This window comes from Ixodes scapularis, unplaced genomic scaffold (assembly GCF_016920785.2).
Source record: "Ixodes scapularis isolate PalLabHiFi unplaced genomic scaffold, ASM1692078v2 PGA_scaffold3__209_contigs__length_174095766, whole genome shotgun sequence".
Classification (NCBI taxonomy): domain Eukaryota; kingdom Metazoa; phylum Arthropoda; class Arachnida; order Ixodida; family Ixodidae; genus Ixodes; species Ixodes scapularis.
Window position 1 is genome coordinate 16,798,733 of NW_024609868.1, and position 24,518 is coordinate 16,823,250.

General features: G+C 45.4%; 1 protein-coding gene across 3 annotated transcripts in view; it reads right to left on the reverse strand.

Moving 5' to 3' along the window:
- Positions 1-24,518, reverse strand: part of LOC8043708 (nose resistant to fluoxetine protein 6) — a 49,589-nt gene that overhangs the window by 8,781 nt on the left and 16,290 nt on the right. The window contains exons 1-9 of one of the 3 annotated variants that reach the window (XM_029991211.3): positions 16,749-16,813; positions 14,912-15,114; positions 14,015-14,135; positions 13,368-13,461; positions 11,595-11,683; positions 9,052-9,234; positions 6,808-6,901; positions 6,593-6,691; positions 765-930 (exon numbers count right to left, since the gene is read on the reverse strand). In XM_029991211.3, coding sequence (XP_029847071.3) covers positions 765-930; positions 6,593-6,691; positions 6,808-6,901; positions 9,052-9,234; positions 11,595-11,683; positions 13,368-13,461; positions 14,015-14,135; positions 14,912-15,114; positions 16,749-16,767 — 1,068 coding nt within the window. In that variant the 5' untranslated portion in view covers positions 16,768-16,813. Of the gene's footprint in view, positions 1-764; positions 931-6,592; positions 6,692-6,807; positions 6,902-9,051; positions 9,235-11,594; positions 11,684-13,367; positions 13,462-14,014; positions 14,136-14,911; positions 15,115-16,748; positions 16,814-24,518 lie in introns of those variants that run through there. The other 2 variants (XM_042292994.1, XM_042292993.1) reach the window with 2 other exon arrangements.

Sequence of the window (24,518 nt, forward strand, 5' to 3'; positions counted from 1 at the left end):
AGGCGTGCGAGATCATAACTGTCGTTCCCTAAAATCACGAGGAAAATGCAGCTTTTCAAAGTCTCAGCTCCAGAGTGGAGGGAAATTTATTTCGAAGCTTTTACTTGGTGGCCAGTTTTCCATGTAGTTTTGATTTCAATTTCGTTCCCCTAACTTTTACTGTACTTCGTACCAGGGTAAAAGGGAGATCTTTTTCTGCTCTTGACCGCAGTTCGCGTGATGGTCAAACCTTGAAGCTGAGTCACACGAAACATTATGAAAAGTACGCAGCGCGACACTTGTGGAACAAACAATTGCGATCGACGGTTTCGTTTGTTTTCGTCCTAGAATCGAAGGGTTCTCATCCAAACTACTTTATAGAGTGATGGAAAGTTCTCATTTGAGGCACTATCCTAAGTGGTAAAATTCCATTCCCGTCAGTATATACCCTTTCTAGAAACAATAAAGCGCCGACCTTGAGGTCCTGCTAACAATAGTTTTAGAATAGGAGACAAAACGCTTTGGGTCCCCCAAACAGCTTTGGGTCCCCAGCTGTTTGGGAACCCAAAGCGCTATAGGGCCCCTTATTCTAAGAACTCTCTAATGTCGCGCATTCTATAAGGATTTCGCGTTCGTTGTAAGTGAAGCCGCGTTCACACACTCGTGACTAGTAGAAATGTGTGAGCGAACCTTAAAGCGAGCTATGGCTTGAATGAGTTAGAAGCTCACGTTGAGCGCACCCTCAGTAACAGCAACGCGCACGGTGGTTCCAGTAGTGGGCTCACCATCTTGAGGAAGGGCTGCCAGTTGTTCACGTGAAGCGGCACCGTCCACCAGGTCTCCCGGCAGCGCTGCTCGTTGTGACCCAGGAGCTCGAAGTAGGCGGGGCCTCGGATCCACTTGGTCTGCAGCACGCTCACCCCCACCATGAACATCACGGGCACCGTGAGCCTGTAAAGGCAGAGCGAAATAGAGGTTATATCCGGGACTTTTATTCCTACAGAGGAAATGGAGAACCCAATCAAAACAAAAGCTAGTCAGCTTTTTTTTTGTGCGTGTGTGTTTGTCCAGGTATTTATTAGCATTTTTTTGGCTCCTCCCCGACTCCTTTGTTGTAGAAAGAACTGGGCTGCGTGAATGCAGTCGAACGAACGTGACCGTCTGGTTCATTTGTCATCTACAGATCTCGTCGTTCGCCAAACGGTTGACGCCATTCGCAGGCTCTTGTCCGGGACATCGTACCTTCCAACATGCTGTGTGGGAATTTTCTCAAAATATCAGCTAGTCAAGCTTCCTTCATCACACAAAATTTTATTATGTACCACTGCTATACAACTATAGGCGGCTTGTTCGCCGCCATAATAGCTGGAACTGCTGCGCATGCGTCAAATACCTAATACGGGGGGCAGGATTTTTAAGAAGTATTACGTTACCGTCTTCCTTAAGTTTCATCATGCTACACTTGTTCCGCGATTTCTTATGAACAAAAGTCCTCGGGTCTGTATGAGCATCGTACCGGCGCGCGGTCATGTACCACTACCGTGTGGTGCACCTTAAAAACCCCAGTCTAGCGATTGTACTGCACTGGCTAAATTTCTCACCTACAGCAGAAAAACTCGTCGCAACTTTGAAATGGGTGACCAACTACACGCTGTATAAATGTCCACAAAACCACAATTATTATTATTGTCAAATTGCATAAATACATTTACATATTGTGTGAGTTACGGTAAGTGTCACTACAAGGTAAGAGAATAATAAAAGGTGACAATGAAGCAGCAGCCTGCAATAGAAAAGGCAAAGAAATTACGAGGTTGTGACCGAGGTCAAGGATAACGGCCTTTTTTTTTACAATTAAAATGGATCATAAATGTCTTTTTATATATATTTGAATGGTCGATTCGGGTGACTTTGATGATTGTGTATGCAAACGTCAGAGAACTTGTTTTATTATTTTTTTAAATTAATCACAAAGTTGTGATTTATGACACTTTTTTGTTTTTTCTTGTTCCTAAATAACTCACACCGTAAACATAATTGAACACTAACTACCTTCAACCGGTTTCAACAACCAAAAGCAGTCAGTGCTCAATGGATGAACACTAACTACATACTTTTTGCTGGTTCAACTAGCTGACTACCTTTCAAGTATGCAGGCGGCCCAGATGCACCATGGACTTCCACAGGATATCCACGGAACAATTGAATATTATGAGGAAGTCCGAAGACTCATGTGTGCTTCTAGGGGTTATTAAACGGATTAACAAAAACTGTATTTGCAGTACTTTAGCTGAACTCCTGGTAGCTGTGCAAAAGATCCCAACTTGCTAACCAATTACATAATTACAGATGATTTTATATTTATTTTATTATTGCTGATTATTTTATTAATGACACACAATCGTAATACAACCTAAATACACCAAGAAGAGGAGAAATATACCAGAACGAATAAAAAGACGAGCGAACGGTGATTATATTATATTTCAACACTTGTCAGTGTTGAATATGCGTAAATCCCAAAATGGCTTGCCTCTGAAAGCTGTATAATTGGGCAAAAATAAATGAAGATTACCATAAAAGGACGCGATAAGCTTCATAACATTCCGATTTAGTAAGCAGTGTATGTCAAGTTCCTTGCGCATTTTCACTAACGAAAAAAGAGGCAGTCATTGTTTTTCTTTTTCTTAAACCTTGAGCTTACACAATGTTTTTGCATAATAACTTACAAAAAAAAAGAAAAACGAGAGAACGTGAATTTATATTTGCACTTTTGTTGGCTGCCGTTTGGAATCTTTCGCTTTGTGACGAGAAAACTTAAATGTAAAGTGCATTCAAATAAAAAAAAAATAAAAAAAGAAACGAGGGAAGTGCCGTTTCCCGATGTCGGCACGAATAAATGCCCACACAACGGCATTTTTTTTCCTCTTTCTTTTTTGCGCAAACGTTATTGTATAATAACAGTTTCTATCTAGCCCACGGCCAAGACGGTGCATAGAATACGGAGGCACAACTTTTCGTGGTCACAGCGATAGGGCTTGTCGACCAAACACTACAGGCATGTTAAATTATCGTACGATCTTATATCGTGAACTGCTCGGTGTCAAAATCGAATGGCCAATCTAACCTTTGGTCGAACCTTGAAAGTGATTGTGAGTCGTATTAGCATTATGTAAGAGGCCTCTCAACCGGTTTTTCCCGAGTCAAACACTGTTCTTAAGGGTTTGCTGTTAGTTTTTTTTTTTTATTTTATTTTGTTATCGAGTTTACGCGAAGTTTTCCGCGGTTAATTTCAAGGCGCAAAGTTTTCTTTTTTTGCTCAATGTGAATATCGCCTTTGTCTTTACGACGCTTATCGCAGGGTTCCCGAGATCACTTCCGCATATATTGTCTTTCCAGCCAGATCAGATTGTTGCGCCATCTACGTTGGCTCAAATCTATTCTGGAGCCAACTTCGTGGACCACAAAGGTTCGGCGAGCTTTTTGTTTTTTATGTAAAGTTTTACGACTTGATATTGCGTTACATCGGACGGTCGAGTAACCACGAAGTTAAGGAGTATTTTATTACGGGCATTTCATTTCAAGGTGTGCTATTCCTTGCAGAAAACGGCAGAAAACATAAAAAAAAAAAAAAAAAAAACATGCGACAGCGAATTCAAATCTACGAGAGGCAACCCTATGCAAATTTACACACGAATTGCACTCAACGTCATTACGGTGGTTATTCCTAAGTTAATGGAAAGTTTTAGGGTTCCGTTTTTTTGCACATTCGATGGGCCCTCCGGTACTAACTGCGCATGCGCTACCACATAACACGCGCACATGCGCAGTGCGTACAGGAGCGCCGATTGTAGCGTATCGGTCGTGCAAAAAACGGTTCCCTAAAACTCTCTACCCCCCGAGGACCTCGGGAGGACTTCGGGTTCCTTCGGGAGGACCTCGGGAGGACCTCGGGTACCTTACGTCAATTGCTCATACATTACACAAAAGACTCGCTGTTCGTTACAGACGCGATGACAGAATTATCTATGGACAGGTTTTAAGCATGTTTGAAGCATGTGCGTTTTTTTTTTTTGCATATGTATGCTTGGAACATGTTTGCAGACAGTTTTTGTACGATCAGTGTGACCATCACACAAGAAAGAAACACCCCTCAGAGAGTGTGTATACGTGGAGCGCCCATGGGAGTAAGTTCTTTTTTAAAATAAGAAACTCACGCATCATTGTTCGTGAAATGTTTTATATTCAATAATTTCCTCGTGTCTTAATGTATGTTTTGAGGAGAATATGTTTGATGTTAAGACATTTGTCATATTGTGGGGCAAGTTTTTGAGTGTACCTCCTTGTAGAAATCTGTTGCGTGAGTATTTAGCCAACATGCTTGGTATCCACCGCCATGAAAAACATTTAATGCCACTGAAGCGTTGTTGTTGTTTTGTTTTTTTTTTGTTTTTTTTTTTTGTATTCAGTTTGTGAATTAATGATTTCGAAACTTCCTGGACATTTGTTACAAGGTTAGAAGCTATAAAGCGCCGGTTTTTTAGAAGTTATTCGTGTGCTTCGGTCACCAAATCGTCCGTTATAAGAGACGGTCTAGTGCTCGGTAATCCACCACAAACACTCGTTAGCCCTTAATTAAACATTCGAACCCGTTTCCACGCCATTACTCTAAGGCAATGCGCCTGGGCATAAATTTCACAATCTTGTAAATGGTTACTTCAGCGCATTCGTGGTCTGACATTTTTCGCATACTGATATATCACAGACCGAACTTCGGAGTCGGTGAGCCGTTTTTTCGACTGAACAGGATCATTGCGAAGCATAAACAGACAACATATCACATTCCCACAAAATGGCGGCGTCCGGCTGCGAATAACAAATAAAAGAGCAGAAATCCGCATGTACGACTCTGAAGTGTATACTGTCGAAGGACTTAGGCTCAAACGGTACTCACTTTCTGGCTTGTATTTGGAGCATATATGGTAGAGAATCAAAGCACAATCAAGGGTTCGGCGTCAATACACTAAAGGTGTGATGTACAGAGAATTAACGCTGATAACCACTTTTTGTGCCTCATCATTCGGTAGGTTCACCTCCATTCGTAGTGATTGACTCTACTAGGGCAAGCTATTTTGGTAAACATGAAACGAAGAGTATATTTGTTGTTCGAGCTCTCCCCTCCTAAGAATCAACAGCCATCGGTCACTTCGTAACAGCCGCGTCATACAGGTGAAGTATAGGCGCCATTCCGGCAATCAATGCCCGCTTCTCAGTGCACTCTCAAAAATGCCTTCACGTACACACTGGCCCGCAATGCGTTTGAGACACAAATAACTCGTTTGCTTTAATCCGCTTGGCCTGCAAAGACGACGGGGAGAGATATCGTACGTGCTTCAATGGTGGTGCAATCACAGTGGCAAATCTTTGTCCGCTCCCCTTGTAGGACATCGTAGCATGCAGCCTACAGCACCCTTAAAGGCGCGATGCAACAATTTTTATATTTTGCGCAAATACCGTTTAGAACGAATCCCTGACGTTAATCACCTATGAAACACGCGTACACGCAATCGAAGTCGCAGAAAAAATGAAAGAAAAACAAGCAGCGTTCACCTCCTCAACTGGCAGCCAGAACAAGCGGCCACGTGATCTAGAGCCGATTATATGCCGCCAATGTTGATCATGGCCAAGCGCTGAGGTTGGCAAGGTACAGGACACGCGCCGAGTTCCAAACATTGTTATGGTTCGGCTATAGGGACGCCATATTTCTGGGTGCTGCCTAGAGCGCATGCTAAGAACGAGTTCACATCAATAGGCTGCTAAGACCGGCACTCTTTATGGTGTGGAATGCACGTTAGAAAAGAACTGCGGAAGCTCGCCGTCAGCACGCGCTTAGCAAACACGCACACATATTAGCGGCGAGATGTTTTGGTGGCGCCCTCCTATGGTTCCCCCTTGTGACGTCATTACCTTGCAAACAACGAGTTCGATGGAGTTTGTAAATAGCATGGTGGAAGCTTGAAATCATTGAGCTCTTAAAGCAACACTGCCAACACCGTCAAAATTAAAGTTCTTTCATTCCTCTTATTTCCGTCGATGATAAATCCCCTTTCCTACGTCATAGCCAGCGTTCGGCCAATCGTGGAAGGCCGACCACAGCGACGCTTTCGGTCGCGCACGGGGCTAATATGGCCGCCAGTGATTACTTTTTCGGGCCACTACCCGAATGCTTCTCGAGCTATCAATTATCACTAGCTCAAATCGAGTGCCCACGCAATGCTCACGTCCAATCTATGAGCCGCATTCAAATATCGTCACTGGAGGATACTGCGACCGCAACCGCCCAGCTACGTCATCTTTTTACGAAGGAGAGATTGAATGAAAACGCTCGCTTTTGTCCTTGAAATTACACCGGAACAAAGAAGTTTCTTGACCTGTGGCATTGCGTGCGAGTATCCTTGAGCCCCATTAGTGCCAGCAAGCTCGTATAATGTGAAAAACATTCCAAATGAATATCGTTGTACCGACCCTTTAACGTAGCGCCGATGTAGAACGAAAATTAAGTCCTATACCGTTCCGTAAGTTCATTATCGACTGCACAGTCTAGCCCACCTACCGCACATAACGGCGAACCAGCATGATCCCGAAGACAACGGCGTAATGGCCTCGGAGGTTCTTCATCCTCTTGAGCACGTTGTACGAGAGCAGGAAACCCCTGGAGAGCAGAGGGAAGACAACCCATCTTTAACCAGATCAAGGATAGCTGCTTCAGAGAAACAGAGACCGACACGTTTTTTCTCGGTGAAATCGCGGACTCGCGGATCAACGCACCCGAGGAAGAAGAATGTGGCGATGCTGGGGTAGGCGTTCACGATGAGCGTGAAGAACACTTCTTCCGTGGCTTCGAGAACCTTGAAGTAGCTTCCTGCAAGAAGGGATTACGCTCAACCGCGCGTAAAATTGACCCCGACTTCTCCCGTCTCAATGCAAAGTCGCGTTTTTGCAGTGATCGAGCGAGTTGGCTTTATGTGCGCGTGTCCCTGGAATGACCCCGTCTCTTTAAGCAGGAAGCGATGAGGGAGATTTATTTGCGCCAATCCATAACCATGCTCGACCATCAAAAAAAAAAAAAAAAAGTTTTTGTTTTGGGTTATGCCGTTTTTGTGTCTTAATTTTATTCACAATGCGTTATTCACAATGTGTCTGAAGAAGTACAGAAATATCTTCCATTGCATCTCACAAAAAAAAAAAAAAAGTAATGTTTAGAGATAATAATAGCCACTTTTAGTGAAACAGACTAAAACGAAACTGAATAACCAAGTTAAAATACAATTTTTTCGTAAACTTATTAATTATCGAAACTTGAGAACATTTTTTTTTTTCTGCATCCGGGAAGTTGACATAAAAGTAGGTTTACAATGAGGCGGGCAAGATGACACTCTTCCAATGCTCCGTTTCAGTTTGAGTCCGAGCGCGCTTCGATTCAATGAAGCCAGTAAAGAATTTTAGGGAACCGTATTTGCACACCCGATAAGGTACTATGGGCCCTCCGGTGCGCACTGCGCATGTGCGAATCTTCTGCGTTAGCGCATGCGCAGTTCGGACCGGAGGGCCATAAAAGGTTCCCTAAAACTCCCTAATATAAGCAGCGCTAAAAGTGCGTCGTCACGACGCTGAACGTCTTTGAGCGACCGCTATCACCGACGAAACCATTCAAGCACAATAAAAGCACTATAATCCTGCGTGTTTTTTTTTTTTTTTCGTGAATAATTTTGTTGGTGATGAAAAAAAAAGCGCAAAGCATGAAATTTCTAGAATATCGTCAGGCAGAAAATGAGGGACCACCTTTTTAGCCTCACGGTAAACGCACCAGTCTGAAGACAAAATTTAGGCACCAATCTCTACCGTATACACAGGGGCTGGATGGCGCATATCTCTGGTCTGCAAGCCTAGCGCGAGTGAAGCCACCCGAAGTTCGACGCTTGTTCCGGAAATCGGGCGTCCCGCCAGGCTTCCTAGTGCGCTCAGTAGGTGCATCGGTTCATGCATTCTTTCGTCTTTAAGTGGGTTTTAATGATACCGTTTCCAATTAAATCCCGAGAATAAGGCATTCTGAACGTGGGACGCAAGCACACTCGATCAATTAGAATTTTAAAATGTTCACATCGAATGGTTTCCCGGAAGACTTCTCGGGCCATGCGTGCGCTGTTACCGCGAAAAGAGCAGGCTCTCTCGAGATGACGAGAAACAAATCCAGCGCCCTGAACGCTGTTTGAACCAGCGCTCGGAAGAGTTGTAAAAAGCCTGTCAAGCGCTCACTTCCGGGACAAGTCGCTTACTTCCGGTGGCTTCATACCTGTTTTCCCAATGCCCCATCCAGCCCCTAGTGGACATGAGTGGTTCCAGGTATACCATAGTATGCACCGAGAAACAGAGAGAGGAGGTGGCGAGAGCCCGCAGGGATGTCAGAGCGCTGAGCTCTGGTCGGAAGGATTAGTGGGTACTGTCGAGACCGGTTTATAACGACGCCAACGGGAATCGGAAATCCCTTGGCTATATCCGCTATTTCGTTATAACCGACTTCGTTATAACCGGTCTTGACAGTACACCATAAAGCTAGCTTCCTTTATATCCACTGCGCTCGTCGAACGCGTTTAGAACGCGGAACCCCGGCGTCCGGCATTTGCCTTCCGAACGGGTTCGACGAGTGCAGTGGAGACAAAGGCTGCTAGCTTTAGGTATACCCACTAATCTGTCCAATCAGAGCTTGGCATTCTGACGTCCCCTCTCGTCTCCTCCTCTCCCTCAGCTTCTCGGTGCATAGGAGTGTGCGCATATCACTTCGAGTCGAACAGCGCCATCCCTGGTTTGAACACTGCAAGACGAGTCGGCATGCCATAGGCGTCCCTTGCACTGTGAAGGCTGGAAATGAGACAGCGCTATTCGGTTCGAACTGCACCCGTACTTCCTACGGATCACCTTAAGGGGCCTTAGGGCTGAGCTACAACTCTTTTAACTTATACCATGGGTCAAAAAATATTGCGGTTCGAGCTCCTTGACCAGCCGCCGACTTACGAAGGGCGCTGATGTCCACGATGAAGTACGAGTGCCCCAAGATGACCCAGGTGGTGCTGAAGACCTTGAGCCCGGCGAAGCAGGCCAGCCTCCGGTTGTCCGAGCCTTCGTCGAACCGGGTGTTGAGCAGCTTGCGCGTGTTCTCCACCGCCGAGAAGGCCAACAGGTACTTCCAAGGGGACTCTGCACGCACGCACGGGTCCGGAAACCCGATGGGCACACGGCGCCATGCAGCTTGCTGGCGAACCGAGCAGCCTTTTCGTAGTACTCCTCATTCGCGCCTCGCAGAAACGTATTTGTGGAAAGTTGAGATGTTCGAACGAAAGACGGATGTTACTTAAGTTACTGAAATCTTTAGAAACGCAAAGCAAAGCCTGGTTTTTTATATCCACTCTTCTTACTTCGTGATTCGTCCTTCACCGTCGTTAACGGTCAGTGCCGCAACCTAAACGGCTGCGGAGTGATAATAAGACGGCCGGAACTCGGCACTCCACTGTTTCTTGAATTTTCACCGACTACTGTGGTCATGGGTTGCCAAAGGCATGGTAGCGCTTTTTTGGACGAGGACAAAAGAAAGAAAGACAAGACAGACAGCAGACGAAATAAAAAGGGCAGGGCTGGGGTGTGTCAGCGTTGCATCTATCGACCTTTTCGATAAGGAGGTGCAGTTCATGCAAGTGGCGGCTAGGCCTGGGGTTGGTTGATTGATAGGATCGAAGCGTGTATATATGCCTCATTTCCATGTTGATTAAATAGTTGCAGTCAGCGCTCGTGTCTGTCTTGTCTTTCTTTCTTTTGTCCTAGTCCAAAAAAGCGCTACCATGCCTTTGGCAACCCAAGACCAATACCAACTAGCCCAACATACAGCTTTGATACTGTGGTCAACATACCAAGTGCCCCCTCCCCCCCCCCCCCTAAAAATGCAGTATTTTGGTTTGTTTTTAAACTGCAAAAATGAACAACGGTTCACCGAACGCTCATTCAACGCCCATATGTAGCGCTAGCGGTCCGAAGCAGAAGCCAACGTTTCGGAAGTAACATTTATCTCATACAACAATTATAAGCGATTTTTTTATTATTTTGGGAAAACGGGGTTTGCTTTCCCCCGTTTACGGTAACCGGCGCTATTCATCTCCGTGTGTACGAGAGCCCTGTCGGCTGCCATCTCCCCGAACAAGATAACACTTAGTTCTGAAACTTTGGCATCTTGCGGAGAATGAGCGTTTGGCGATACGTAATCTATTCTCGAAGTAAAAAAAATAAATAAAGCCTGTAAATTGTTTTGTGGGACACCCTGTACATTCGTGGGTGTTTGGCACACGCATAAATAATTCGTGCCAGATGGGAGCCGAAGTGCGTAGTTCACGTTTTAGACTCAGGAGTGCAACAATTGAGTCGATAGGCCTCTTCCACTTGGGAAAGAGGGCACAAGTTGGGCTGGCCAATAGTCTGGGCTATATATACACTGCGTGAAACGCGTTCGTACTTCGTGGCTGCACGATTTACGTTTACATGTCCAATGCGGCGCCGGAGTGTCTCACGGCGTTAGTTACACGATTTCCCTAAAAAGCAAAAACAACCCCTTGTCACAAAAACAAAACAAAAACAACATAGTTTAATATTAAAAATGCTACCTTCAGTTTTATAACGTAGAAAAAAAAATTCAAGTTCCGGAAGGGCACAGATTTGCTCGTTCGCTCTCTTTCGGTTCTCTTCGTCAGTTTTCTTCTTTTTTTTTTCTTTTTTTTTACTTCTAACTTGCTGGCGGTGCTAATGGTGGTGCTGCGTCCTGCGCAGCGAGTGGTGGCGTTCGTCTTGGTTCATGACCGGCAATTGTCCATCCCGAAGCATCAAGCGACGGAATGCGTACAGTGAGAAAGAAAGAAAGCCGCGACCCCGCGCACTAAATAAAGAGGCCAGTGAACGCGCGAGAGGGTTGTCCGGTTTTCTCTCGACGAACACTCAACTGTTTACCAACAAGCCCGCGTTTACCGACAACAAAACAAACCAGATTCGCCCAAGGCGAAGCATGTGCGCATGTGCAGTGCCAACAGCAGCGCCACCGCTATCGCGTGACGTCAGAGACTCGAAGCCCGGGGCAAAGCTCTTGGGAACGTTAATCGCTGCAATCGACGGAGGGTGCCCGGCGACATGACGATGCTGAAGATATGTTTATCCCTAAAACATAAGCAACCTGCGCTGCGGTAATGAGCATAGCATACAAAAGACATCGTGTTCGCTGCATACATGATGCCAGAGTTGTCTGCGAACAAAAGTCTCGGAGCAAATTCAAAGCATGTTTGCTTTATACGCATTCTTCGAACATGTCTGCAAGCAGTTTTTGTGTGACGGCCGTCATACGAGGACCATGGATGGATGAATATAATGGCTATGCCCTTATAACGGGCGGTAGCTTGCGCCACCTAGCCTGAGTCTGACAGTGTTTGCAGACTGTCTCTTGTAAGGTGTATTAGCGCGCGTGGCAGCGGATACGCATCACACATGGTGAAGCAAAACGCCGAGCCCGTTCCGCGGTCACTCACCTTCGGAGCGGAGGCTGCTGCCAGGACGGAGCACTAAGTCCAGGACAGTGCCTAGCAGAAGTAGCAGTCCCAGGACTCCGATGATTGAGCTGAGCGAGCAGAAAGGTGACGTTGTCAACGGAAAAGCGTTCTGGAACCGCCAAAGTAACGACCAAATGACCGAATATTTGCTTTTGCCAAGACGGACAAAAAAAGAAAAAAAAAGTGAGTAAACCTACATTGAAACTTAAGGCCCGTTCACACTTTTGCGACCGAGTAAGACCGAGAGAGACCATACCGGTTTTTTAGGCCTCTTGCGATCTCTTAGGACCAGCTCCGCTGCAGCGCATCCGGTCCTAAGACGTCGCAAAAGGCTTAAAAACCGATCATGCCTCTCTCGGTCTTACTCGGTCGCAAGACTGTGAACGGCGCTTTACGAAGTGAAAAGAAGCGCAGTAAACTCTGTTTTACCTTATGATGGACCTCAGCGGACGCCACCAGCCATCCCAGCCAACCCAGTGCTGTGAACGTGTCATGTGACAACGTCATTGAGCCCCTCATAGAATGACACATAATGTTAACACGGCTTTGGATTGGCTTTGATGGCTCGTAGCGTTTCCTGCGGTCCACCGTAAAATGAAACGGAGTATAGCGGAGCAGCATATATCTATAGCTTTACACTAGACGAGAATACGCTACCGGGAAACCACTTGAAACACCGGGTGTGCGATAAAACAGAATAAGATATGTAACTACCGAACGACCCGAGCAGTTTTCTTTGTACGTATACTTTCCGCCTTCTTGAGAGATTGGATGTTTTGGGGTCAGTTGGATGATTCTATGAGATAGATTTTATGTTTATTCGGTCGATGCGATGATTCATGTCCCAAGCTACGCACAGCCGAATTACGCGTCGAGAGAGATTGTACGTTTGACACAAACTTGCGTCAAAAGATTAGGTCATAAGGGTGAAAGGAAACGCTGTAGGAGAGGCAAGTTTTACGTGCCACAAATGTACCAAAAACAAATCAGAGAAAGGGGCACGAGAAAAGTATCCAAAAGGATCCTCAACAGGGTACACTAAATTTCTTCATAGTACGTGTGTTTGAAAAATAAGGCAGTACCTGACTTGACGCTTGCGACGAAAAAAAAAAAAAAATTGCGTCAGGACGTTTCGTTTACACAAGGCGGATCTTGGTTCACTTTAAACGTTCAAGCAATGAATACTGCTTGCGTCCTTGTAACGCTAGTTATTTTGCTTAGAACCGGCTGCACCTGGTTGCTTAAACTGTAGCGAGTCAGCTGGTATTGGTTCATTTAACTACGTATCACTAACAAAAAAAAAACGAAAAAAAAAAAAAACGCAGGGCGTGCAAAGTTTGCATCACACACGCGTGGGTTCGACCGAGCGCGACTGTGACGGCTTGCGACGTTAATAATTTTGCTCATTGCTATGGCAACTGCTACCGCCTCGTTGCCATAGCAACGCGTAAAAGGATTAATGTCGCAAGCCCCGTTTCAGTCGCACTAGGTCGTACTCAATGCAGGTGTGTGAATCGCCCTTAACGCTTTTTGCTTCATAATTCGCTACTTAGCGCTTTAATTATGCAAAAATAAAATACAATTAAAAAAAGTTAAACTGCTTAACAACAAATGCGTGGAGATCGCTTATTAGAAATTATTAGAAACACTATTCATTTGTGACACCTTTCGTTCATAATTATTGGTCAAGGCGTTATACTGACGATAAAAGAGCATTTTCTTGTCTACGTTAGAGAGCATTATACGACTTACATCATGGCGATTCGGATGGGGTTCCAGTTGCGGTCAGGGTTGTCCTCGTAGTCGCAGCCTGCGACGTGGTATTTGAAACCGAAGCCACCCAGCACTGCAGAGACAAAAGAAAGCCAGTTAACGGGTATCCTTGCATATCTTCTGGCTGTTTTTTTTTTTTTTTTTGCAGTTTTGATTATAAAGAGTGTGGACGTATTAACATAATCTCCGCCGTTTGTAAGCACAAGATCCAAGAAACTAAGTAACTAAAAAATCTTTATATTCGATTGGATTGTGACCAACGCTTACTTTCCTCCCTCTTTCTCAATATCATGTTCGACGAGCACTTGTCAATGTGTTCTGAAAGAAGCGACATTCATTCTTACCATATCAATATAGCTTATTATTAAACTTGAAAGCGCTCGCGTAGGTCATATTCATCATTGTGGGACATCAACTACAATGGATCATAAGGGGGACGGATAAGCCTGCCTTCTATGTGCCATAAAGTTCAATTTTCTTTTTATATTCTGGACGTTTTTTTTACGTTTCTGTAAGTTTCTACAGTTCGTGCGTGGTAAATTGTATTTGTTAGAAAGGAATTTAAAGTGCATAAGTTACTCGTGAGCAAAAGAACCCTTCCAAACACACAAACGTCGTCGACTGACCGAGTCCAATCAAGCGCTCCACGTCTTTCACAGAGCAGACCGATGGAACGCACAGTCCCAGCCTTAGCCCTTTGTAGTAGCTCTCCACGTCCGGCTTGAAGTAGTCAGGCGCTCGACGGCCCTGAAACAGACAGTCATACGTACACACTAGGGCCGCGTTCCAAATCTTACCCAAATAGATCCGAGTTGCTCCGGTGGGTTTTGTCACGTGACAACACAGATGGAGCAACCCTCGACCTCGGGTAGATTTTCGAACGCCAAGTTGCAAAACCTTTACCCCAGAATAAGATCGAGTAAATTTTGGAACACGGACCAGGTTAGCCTCTTCGTTTCTTTCTTAGGGCGCGGTCGCAGTGCCAATACATAATACAAAAGACAGTCTGAAGACACTGCCTGAAACGTGTTTCGACCTTGTATGACCTTCAGATTGGCCATACAAAAACTGTCTCCAGAAATGTTCGAAGCTTACAGATGTATGAAGCAAACACGCTCCGAACAACGACGACGATAAATAATTCCTGGAGAAGAGGAACAAGAGGAACAACACAGCTATAGGTGACTGGTGCGCGACTGCAAAAATCCGCCTGGTCCTGGTATCGAACCAGGGGCGTCTCTATTTCCAGTGGAGCGCACCAGTCACCTAGATGTGTTTGCTGATTTGTGGTTGTCCTTTACCCCACTGTTTCCCTTCTTCAGGGATTATTATCATCACGCTTGTCCAGCCCGCTTGCACCTTCGCATTAATTGCATTATCATTATGCTTCTAACATACTTGAGGTAATTCTGTTGCCATGTATGCAGCGAATACTGTAGCTTCCGTACGATGTATACGGGCAGCGAGACTGGGGCTGTCAGTGACCACAGTATCATTAGGAGGAGGAAGAGCGCGGAACTGACCTGGTAGTATCCTTGCTTCTGCATGCTTAGAGTGGTCTTGCGCACGTATTCCGCAGGCAGACTGTAGAATAGGGTGCAGTACTTTCCGGCGAACCCTCCGGTGGCAGATCCGTGCCTCACACTCAAGCACTCGTCGTAGTCACCGTACGAGCCGGTCGTACCGAACAACAGGCCGGCAGAAGGACGGCCAGTCGCATCCACCACTGCGCACCGGGCACTCAAAACTCAAACTACGCTCGAAAAAAAGAAAAAGAGCACACTAAAAAATAAGGTCTGCGATTTCACTTTCATGCAGAACGCAAGAGAACGAATCAAGGTGGCCGGTACACGCATCACGGATCCCAGTGTAGGGTCGTTGCAGCTCAGGATACCATTATAGACCAAAATATACACGATGTGCGCACGAGACGGTGAGCGTTCTGTTTCACTCGCTCGTTGTGCCCGCGAACATCTCATATTTTCGATATATATGAGTTTCGTCTCTGAGTATTACGAGTATTATGAGTTTCGTCATTGGCCAGGATCTTGGCATTGTTCGCCGTGATTGGCTTTCTTTGTGTTCCACGGGAAAGTGAGCTCAAATACTATTTTTTTAGAGCGTATAATCAGCCACAGCCTAGGAAACGAAGTGCGTGGCTTATCATCACTCCTTGCCTCGTGGTTGGTTCTTCAGTGTGCCAATCAAGCAGCCTCATTGGCTGCGGGACGTTAATGAGATGCACAAGACTTTCCACGTCCCCACTCTAAAAAAAGCCCGTGCGTCTACTTTCTCGCACAATACTCGGAGAGCCAATCACCGCAGCTTACGGAGGCAGCTCAGCGAATGACGATGCCGAAACATATGTTTCGGCATCGTCCCTTTCTTCCCAATGTCTCCTGTATTCCCTTCGCAACACTTCCCCGAGAATATGTCGCTCAGCGGATGCAGTTGCAGAAGACCAGAAGAAAAGCAAATCATTACATTTTACTTTCGCTGTGTAAAAAGATTTGCACAAAAAAAAAAATAAGAAAAAACTAGATCAGTGGGTACTCGACTTACGGTGGCCTCATTATCATGACAGTGCAAAATAAGGCTACAGAGGCACGATAGAAAGTGTGATGTAATCGCAAGAGTCACAGCAATATACCATACGATTTCAGTCAAAGGTAGCATGTGCGAATGTGTGGTATGCAACAATTTCATGCTCGCACTCATAAAAGTGCAACACAGTTTGTCAGCTGCCGAAAAGCTATTGATCGACGCTTAAATTTAAGTGATACATTATACGATATACTATGAAAGCGGCAAAGCTATTGCGCTTTCTCGAATTTCTCACTCGTGCCTCTCGCTTGAGCCTCCTCGGATCCACAAAAGGCGGGTTCGAATCCCGGCCGAGGTGCCCCTCATTGATGAGAAGGCGCCGTGAATCCGAGATGTTGGATGCACGTAAAGAAATGTCAGGTAGAGTCGAAATTAATCCTCAGTTCATCACTGGGGCGTGCCACGTGGTCCTCGTTGAAATAACACGTAATACTCCTTCAGATTTGGTTTGCCTCTTGCAGAGAAGGTACCGTGTAACCAAGGTATCAGTTGCACGTCAGAAAACTTCCCGGGTAGTCGAAATTCACCCTCAGTCGTTCGCCGGGGCGCGCCACATGCCCTTCGTTAATTAAACACGTAAAGCCAATTGATTTGCTTTTTGCGTGAGCTTGAAGGACGAATTCCGCGAAATATCTGAACACGAGAAGAAAGGCGTTCAAATCTATGACGGGTCTTTTTCTCCAGGGTGAGGATCCAGCAATCAAACTAGGCGGGCAACAAGCAGGTTTAACGCGTGCGGTAAGGAAACATACATACTGCGCAGCGCCCAGGGCATCTTCGTGCGTAGCCCTATGAGCAGCTGGAGGATGGCTCCTGAACAGTCCTGCGTCACGTTGTCGGCGGACAAGAGGCTCGCGGCAAAGGGCGTAATTCGTTTGGACAACTCTTTCATGAGGGCGTCGATCGCGTCTTCGAAGTCCCGGGTCGTAGTCTCCGCGGGCAAGGTTGTCGCCTCCAGAGGCTCATCAGAGACAATGGCTTCCGATCGGGGTGACTCCGCCACCCCAAATGTCATTAAAAGAAACACGACGAGAACTGTGATGGAAGCTGCCATGACGGAGCTTCAGCAGCACCAAGTTCCGGATGATGCTAACACAAAAAAAATAATTCGTAGAAAACAATATACAGGGGGTGTCGTATAAAAATAACACAATTCCACAATGGTTTGCACGAGGACGGCACAGGGCGCTTGGCTTTGAAGCGAAAGGAATCCGGGGAGCCAAACAGTAAATGACTCGTTTCGACGACTGGTCTGGGCTCACTGGACGGGGGCTTCTCACGGGCATCGACTTTTTATTTCGGGCAGCATGTTTACTGTTGGTCTCTTGGCAAATGCAACTAAGCAAACAAACGCACAGAAAGGCTCCAACAACAAAGGCAATAAAAAGAACAAAAATGAGGAAACAAGAAAACATACAAACATCGGTATTTGCACCAAGGACTGCCCCTTTCATCCGAGAGGTGGACCCTAGCGGCAGAGCGGAACTTTCCCTCTCTCATTTATCTGCCACGGCCATCGAAACCAGGCATTACAGTGGACGGGATAAGAATCTCACGCAACTCTTTCGGTTCCAGAGCGATAAAGGAGAAGCACCTATTCCTGGGATCGGCACTGCCAAATCAACCCTCTCCACGTCAGACACCTGAACCGGTTTGTTTGCAAGTCGCTGTGGGTCGATGTCAGCGAGGCGACCGCGTAACCTTGGCGCATGCCCTGCCCCCCCCCCCCCCCCCCCCCCCCCCCCCCTCTTGGCAGCGACCGCCGTAGGGCTGGAGAATGCTCAGAAGGGATCAGCAGTGACGCACGGCCGGTCGTCTGCCCCGCCGCCAAATATGTGCCACAGTTATCGCCGTTCGTTTCATTGACCGCCGATATCCCTGGACGGAATGGTCGCCACCGTAAGAAAGGCGTCACAACAGCAGCGCACGCCGTTCTTGCCGTCTTGCAGAGACGTGCTGAGTGTCACGTACACATTGTAACCGGAATATTCCTACGGCAGAGTCACGCACCCAATTCGCAGCAGACAGTATTATAGCGTGAAACTGAGCGAGGCAGGTTGATCTGATTAGGCATTTGAAGCATCTCCATAGTGGGAGACGCGGCATGCGTAAGTCACACCGTTGCATTCTCTGGAGGCTTAAATACGGAGGCGAAGGGCGGGGGGCATACGTGGCACAACGATGAGAACAGGGATATAGGCCCACGTGTCCGAAAAGCTGGGTGAATAACACTCTTTCTTGAGTAGCTGCTTTTTCTTTCTGCATGGAACAGCCAGATTTGTCTGCGTGTGTGCTTGAGAGGAAGAGGGGGACATGTTTCTAAATTTAGTCACCTCTCTGTGGCTCTGTTACAGCTTTGGAAGAGTTGACACGGGGTTAGCGAACGTAGCACGTGGCATGAAAGAAAAGTGAAATATAGGAACACATGTAAAAAGATTGATTTAATGAATACCTTTAAAACTAAAAAAAAAAAAAAACGGTATTAAATAGCGTAGTCGTCTGATCTTTTGAATAGCGAAATAGAAAGTACGGGATTGAGAGGAGTACACCGGATCAAATCCGTGAACCAAAACAGGTAAAACTAGGCAGGGTAGACGAGTCTTTCTTTCTTTTTTAGTGTTTTTATCACACTTTCCTCCCCGGTGCGCGCTAATTCTAATTAATTCGGCGCAGTTAGCAAAACCTCTACAAAACATGAAGGACGAAGAAACCTCATCGAGATTTTGGCACAGCACTCTCTTACTCGTCAACAAGTGTCACGTGATCCCCCACACATTAACAAAAACAAATTTCATGGGAGAAGTTGACAGCAGTGAATTATTAATCGACTCTAGAAAGAGGCAACATGTATTTTGCTTCAAACTGCCGAGATACCTTAACAAATCAAATCTTGAGCCCCTTGAAAAGAGCTGCGCTCTAGATTCGTGTCACTGTCATTTCAGTTTTATGTGGTTTTAGTTGTACTATGTAGTTTCCAATGCAGCATTAGTCGTTACGTTGGGTCTGCATAAAAACAGCTTAACCGAGATAGGAAAGGACATGGTTTATTAGCCAAAGTCAGCGAGGAACATATACCAGATTTTCGAGCGACAAGGATTTGGGGAGATCGTCAAGGCCACAGTCGAACGGTGAACCTCGTACACCGAGGAAACACTATAGGTCTCGTAAAACTCTTTGAATATTTTTTCTTATCGTTTTCTTTTTTTTCGTTTTCTGGTCTTGCCTTTTTGAGAGGTCTCTACATTAATTGAAAATCGGAGACGGTGGAGTTCCTGCTTCGTACCGAATTTACAAACGCAATGAATAAACAAATAATAAAAAAAGCAAAAGCTCCCGCTCTGCATCTCATGCAAGGGGTAATAAAATGAGATAAGCGGCGATGGGAGTCGCTGTAATAAAATAGTTGAAGCTCAATGGCAAAAAGAAAAAATCGATGTCAGCTCAAACCAGAATGCATAATAACAAGACTATTACCAAAGCAATGGATGGGTACAAGACACCTCATCGAACGCCATTTTGTCGAATACGCCATTTCACCGAACTTGACTCGATTGACTTTGGGAATATCATGACACTTGTAATCATCTTTGCGTTTGAAAAGTTTCACAAAGTTCTTTCAGCAGAGTTTTCTACGTGCTTTTATTAAATAAACTCTGACGTTTAGGAAATCATGACTATTGTGTTGCGCAACTTGCGCAGTGCTACGATGAATAATTCCGCTTAGAGAAATTGTACTTGCACTTTACCATTAAGCAGCTGCTCCCTTTTCCCATCGTGCAAGTTCTGGCAGGTTCATAGATTCACCTTGGAGCAGGTAAGTAGCGATTCCAAGCTGATTAAAGTACTCGTTACAAAAATAAAATAGTTACATAATTATATAAACAATACAGATGGCGGAACCGTAATTTTCCATTCACCTTCTTTTTGGTGTTGGTATATTTGTTGTACGCATGTTGTTTTATCAAACATTACCAAAACTTACGAAAAAAGAAACTACGCATTGCACGGAAATAATAGTCATGTGCCGTGTTGGTCACTGTCAAAATGTTTATTTATTGAGGTATACATTGTGTTTAGGATGATTAAGTTTTTGTGAAATTTTGCATAACTATGCATTTTAATTAGTAAAACTAAACAGATCGTTCTATTAAGAACTTGATGAATATAATCGAAAACTACTAAATTGGTCACACAGAGGTTCGGGCGAGTTGGTTGGAGAACAGTCATTTAAATCAACATACACACAAAAGAAAGAGACACTTACTCAGCGCTGAGTAAGTGTCTCTTTCTTTTGTGTGTATGTTGATTTGAATGACTGTTCTCCGGGTGCGCTGTTCCCCCTGTAAATTGGTCAATTTTAGAAATATATAAAAGGATCGCCTTGTTCTTTTTTTATCTTCGTAAATTTATCTGATTTTGACGAACCCGCGTGTTTTTTTTTTTTTTCCATTTTTTATTACCCACATTTTCGCTGACAGTTTTTCATGGCGCTCAGCATGTTTCGAAGGAAAAAACTAAATGTTTCTTTTTACTAACTAGTGCGTTCATTATATCAGAAAAGCTAATTAAAAATTAATGATCCAAAATGCGACGTATAATTCACTAACTTGGCCCCTCGGCAATGAATAATTCGGCCCCCGTCATTTTCTTCTGCGATGCGTAGATTTTTTACCAGAAGGTTTGGCCGATGTCACGGTGAAATAGTCGGTAGAAACAGCCCGGTTGACTTGAGAATATCTGCGTTCTGGCTCATCCGTTGGATGATATCCGGCTTCATCACTCAATTATCTATCTGATCAGCGAAAGCGCAGATTACTTTCCTAATTGATTACACCTTCCGCGCGAGCTAGAACATACACAACGTAAATATAACATGTATATACATTTTCCCCGTAAGGAGTGCGTGAAAAAAAAATGTATATATAAACATCAACGCACAAAACTAAAGAAAAGAAACTGCTTCCAATCATTCACGTGCTTGCATTTCCTGTTTGCAAACGATTGCGATCATGAAGCCGGTTGCCATAGACGAAAGCGTCGCGTGTATTTTTCCTCCTCCGCGATCTCGGTCACGTTGGTGTAACATATGCAAGTCGCGCACCCTAAAAAATAAAAAAAATAAAAAATAAAAAAAAAAAGCCGAGGAAGACGACGACGACGACACTGCTTCTGGTAATTCTATTTGTGTCCCCTGAGATATAACCCAATATTTGCTAAATAGTGAGCCTGCACTTCGTATCCACCGATTACGTAACAGCAGAGAAGTATCGGACCCCTCTTTGCGAAGGGCCCCCTTCAGGGAGGCCAAGCTTCCTGCAAAAATGAACCCTGAATCAACAGACCAACTGATGCTCACCGCCCTGCAAGACATAGCAGATTCGGGGACGTCTTTCAAAGACGGCTATCAAATTCCGCCCGAGGAACCGACGACAGATGCAATGACTTGCACTTCCTCTACAATCGTGTCTGCCTGCGATGACGACGACATGCTGCCCGACGACGATGAATTTGAGACTGCTCAGGGAAAGAAGAGGCGTAAGACGGACCCACGGTGTCATGCTTCATCTCTCAAGGACGAAGGCAACCTACAAGTTGGATGCACCGTATTCATGCCGACTGAGAACCACAAGGTATAGTCGCTCAGCATACTTAAGCTTACAGACTACCTGAACAACGTTGCTCCAGGCATGGTGAGTGTTGTCCGGATTAACAAAGCTCGGAACATTGTCGCAGTTGATGTGAAGGGACCTCTCTTTAAAGCGGAGCTTCTCAAGCTGTCCAGGCTATGCACAGTACCGGTCAGAGCCTTTCTGCCGAGAGATCGCTCAAACTGTTTAGGCATTCTGCGAGACATTGACCCTGACTGCACAGAAGACGACATAAAAACATATCTTCAGTCCTCCGTTGGCGTGGCAGAGGTGAAGCGACTTGGGAAGACGTCACCCGTAGTGCGAGTCGCCTTCACAGGGAAAGTAGCTCCTCAACACGTCAAAGTGGGGCTTGTAAGAACTGAGGTGACCCCCTACCGAGCACGCCCCTTGCAGTGCTATAGATGTTACAATTTCGGCCATATTGCAGCTGCGTGCACAGCAGAGTTTCAATTCTGTTATCGATGTGGACTGGGTCACGAAGGCACGTGTGAAGCCAATCCCAACTGCGTTAACTGTCAAGGACAGCACGCCTCTAACTCAGCCGAGTGCCCAGTCAAGGTACGAAAGACTGAAGTTACAAGGTATCGGCTAGAACACAACACCACTTTTCGCGAGGCAAAATATGCCGTGCACGCTAAACGTCAGGCAAACAAGGAAACGGCTGAAGGTGACAAACCAGCGTCCAGAATCACCACGAGTAGTGTGCCGTCACTAAATGCTCAGGAGTACCCTCCTCTTAAGAACCTGGAGAACAAAAGCGACGATCCTGGAGCTGTAGCGACTACTACAACAGCCGCACTCAGAGAAGCACGAAAACCATCTTTTTGGGAAAAACAAAACATCAAAGACATCACTTCACACGCGCCTTCCGATTCGCGTGCCTCGGCACCAAACCAGGCTGGGGAAACAGGTACTACATCGTTTTTCAAAACCATAATACCACTGGTATTCACCGCACTTCGTCAAATATTGAAAACGATTCCACCGACATCAACGTTCCATCCCGCGATTGAAGCGATCCTTTCGTTTGAGTCCTTTATTGTAAGAATACTCTGAAGTTTTACCACTCTCGCCTCAGCCGAAGAAACGAACACTGGTCATGTTATGCTTCAATCGCTAGAAAAACAGACCTCACGAACCCGCGACTACAGGAAAATGCACAAACATTTCGTAAGCTTTTTTTTTTTAATTTTATTTACAAATTTTGTCACCGTACTCTTGATTCACAATCTAACATTCTGGCTTTCAAGGAGAAATTTTTGCTCCAAGGCAACTACCAATTTTCACCATACATGTACTACCACAGCCTATTTCTTTATTCATTTTTAAAACCGCAAAGATCGATTTTACAAGGTATGAAAGGCTCGGCGCCTGAAAGTATTGCGCTTACAATTTTGGTTTTCGTTGACTTAACGCTCTCTCCAAGCCCTCCCTACTAGCCTACATATGTTATCAGTATAGCAAACTCGGTCACAAGCAACCATTTTCCAATGGAATGCAAGGGGTCTCCGCAGCTGACTATCTGACTTTTGACAATTTTGCCATAAGTACCGATTTCCTGTCATAGTCTTGTCGGAATCAAACATTGCTAGTGATTTTCGTCTATCCGGTTACGAGGTTTTTCACTCGACGCGAGGTACAGCTCCAAGCCGAGCACTAGTCGCGGTTCGGAAAGACCTTACCTATATTTCTCACAACCTTCCACCTGACGCTAACAACGAGTACGTAGCGTTGGCTGTCAAAAACGATCACCGTATATTCACCATAATCGCGGCGTATACTCCGCCAAATACTCAGTTTAACACCCAACGTATTAACTCTATTATTGAAAACACTCTTTCTCCGCACATCCTAACGGGGGACTTTAACGCCCATCACCCCTTATGGGGGAGTGTGAAGACAACTATACGGGGAACCTCACTTACGACACTTACCCATCAGCATGGCCTCTTTTCGCTGAACGATGGAAGTCCTACTTTTTTCCGTGGAACTACGATGAGTAGCTGCTTGGATCTGACATTTGTTAGCGCAGGTCTTTCGAATTTAATTACGTGGTTCACAGACATCAAATGCCATGGGAGTGACCATATTCCAACCTACACTCTGCTCAAGGGATTTGGGTCAAATAATGAATCCTCTCCAATTAGGCGCACCGATTGGTCTCTCTTTAAAATTAACTTTGAAAACGCGTGTGATTCATTTGACAGCAACGAAGAGTTTTTTAATGGTATTCAAGAGGTTGTGAAGCAATCCACGAAAACATATAACTTGCCTCGAACCTACCCTATCATCGATGCAGAATATGAACGACTTCGCGCACATCGAAGAAGATGCGAGCGAAAGGCTAGAAAAACACACGACCCTGAAGATCTGCGCAAAACGAGACGCCAACAAAAACGTATAAAACGTCACCTAGACAAACTGGCTAGGCGCCGTTGGAGGGCTCACTGCGTAACTTTAGATCCACGCAGGCCTCTTTCTCAGATATACAACCTAGCACGGAGCTTGCGGACACCACCTCAACAACGTCGCCCTTTCCGGGCACTTGCACTCAAACAAGATGTTTCGGAACTAGTTTTGGCTGAAGCCTACTGCAAAAAACTTACAGAAAATGTTGCGAATCCGGTGGCAACACCTGTTAAACTTCATAGTAAGATCCGAGCGTGTAACCATATGGACGTATTATTTGATGCTCGTGAACTGGAAGATGCACTTTCCGGATTGAACTACTCGTCTTCGCCCGGACCGGATGGTATAACTTACTCAGCATTAGCTCATCTTGGTAACAAGGGTAGAGAGAGGCTCTTAAAACTTTACAACATGTCATGGGAAACTAGCCAGGTCCCCGGGAGTGGAAAACATCGCGCATCATACC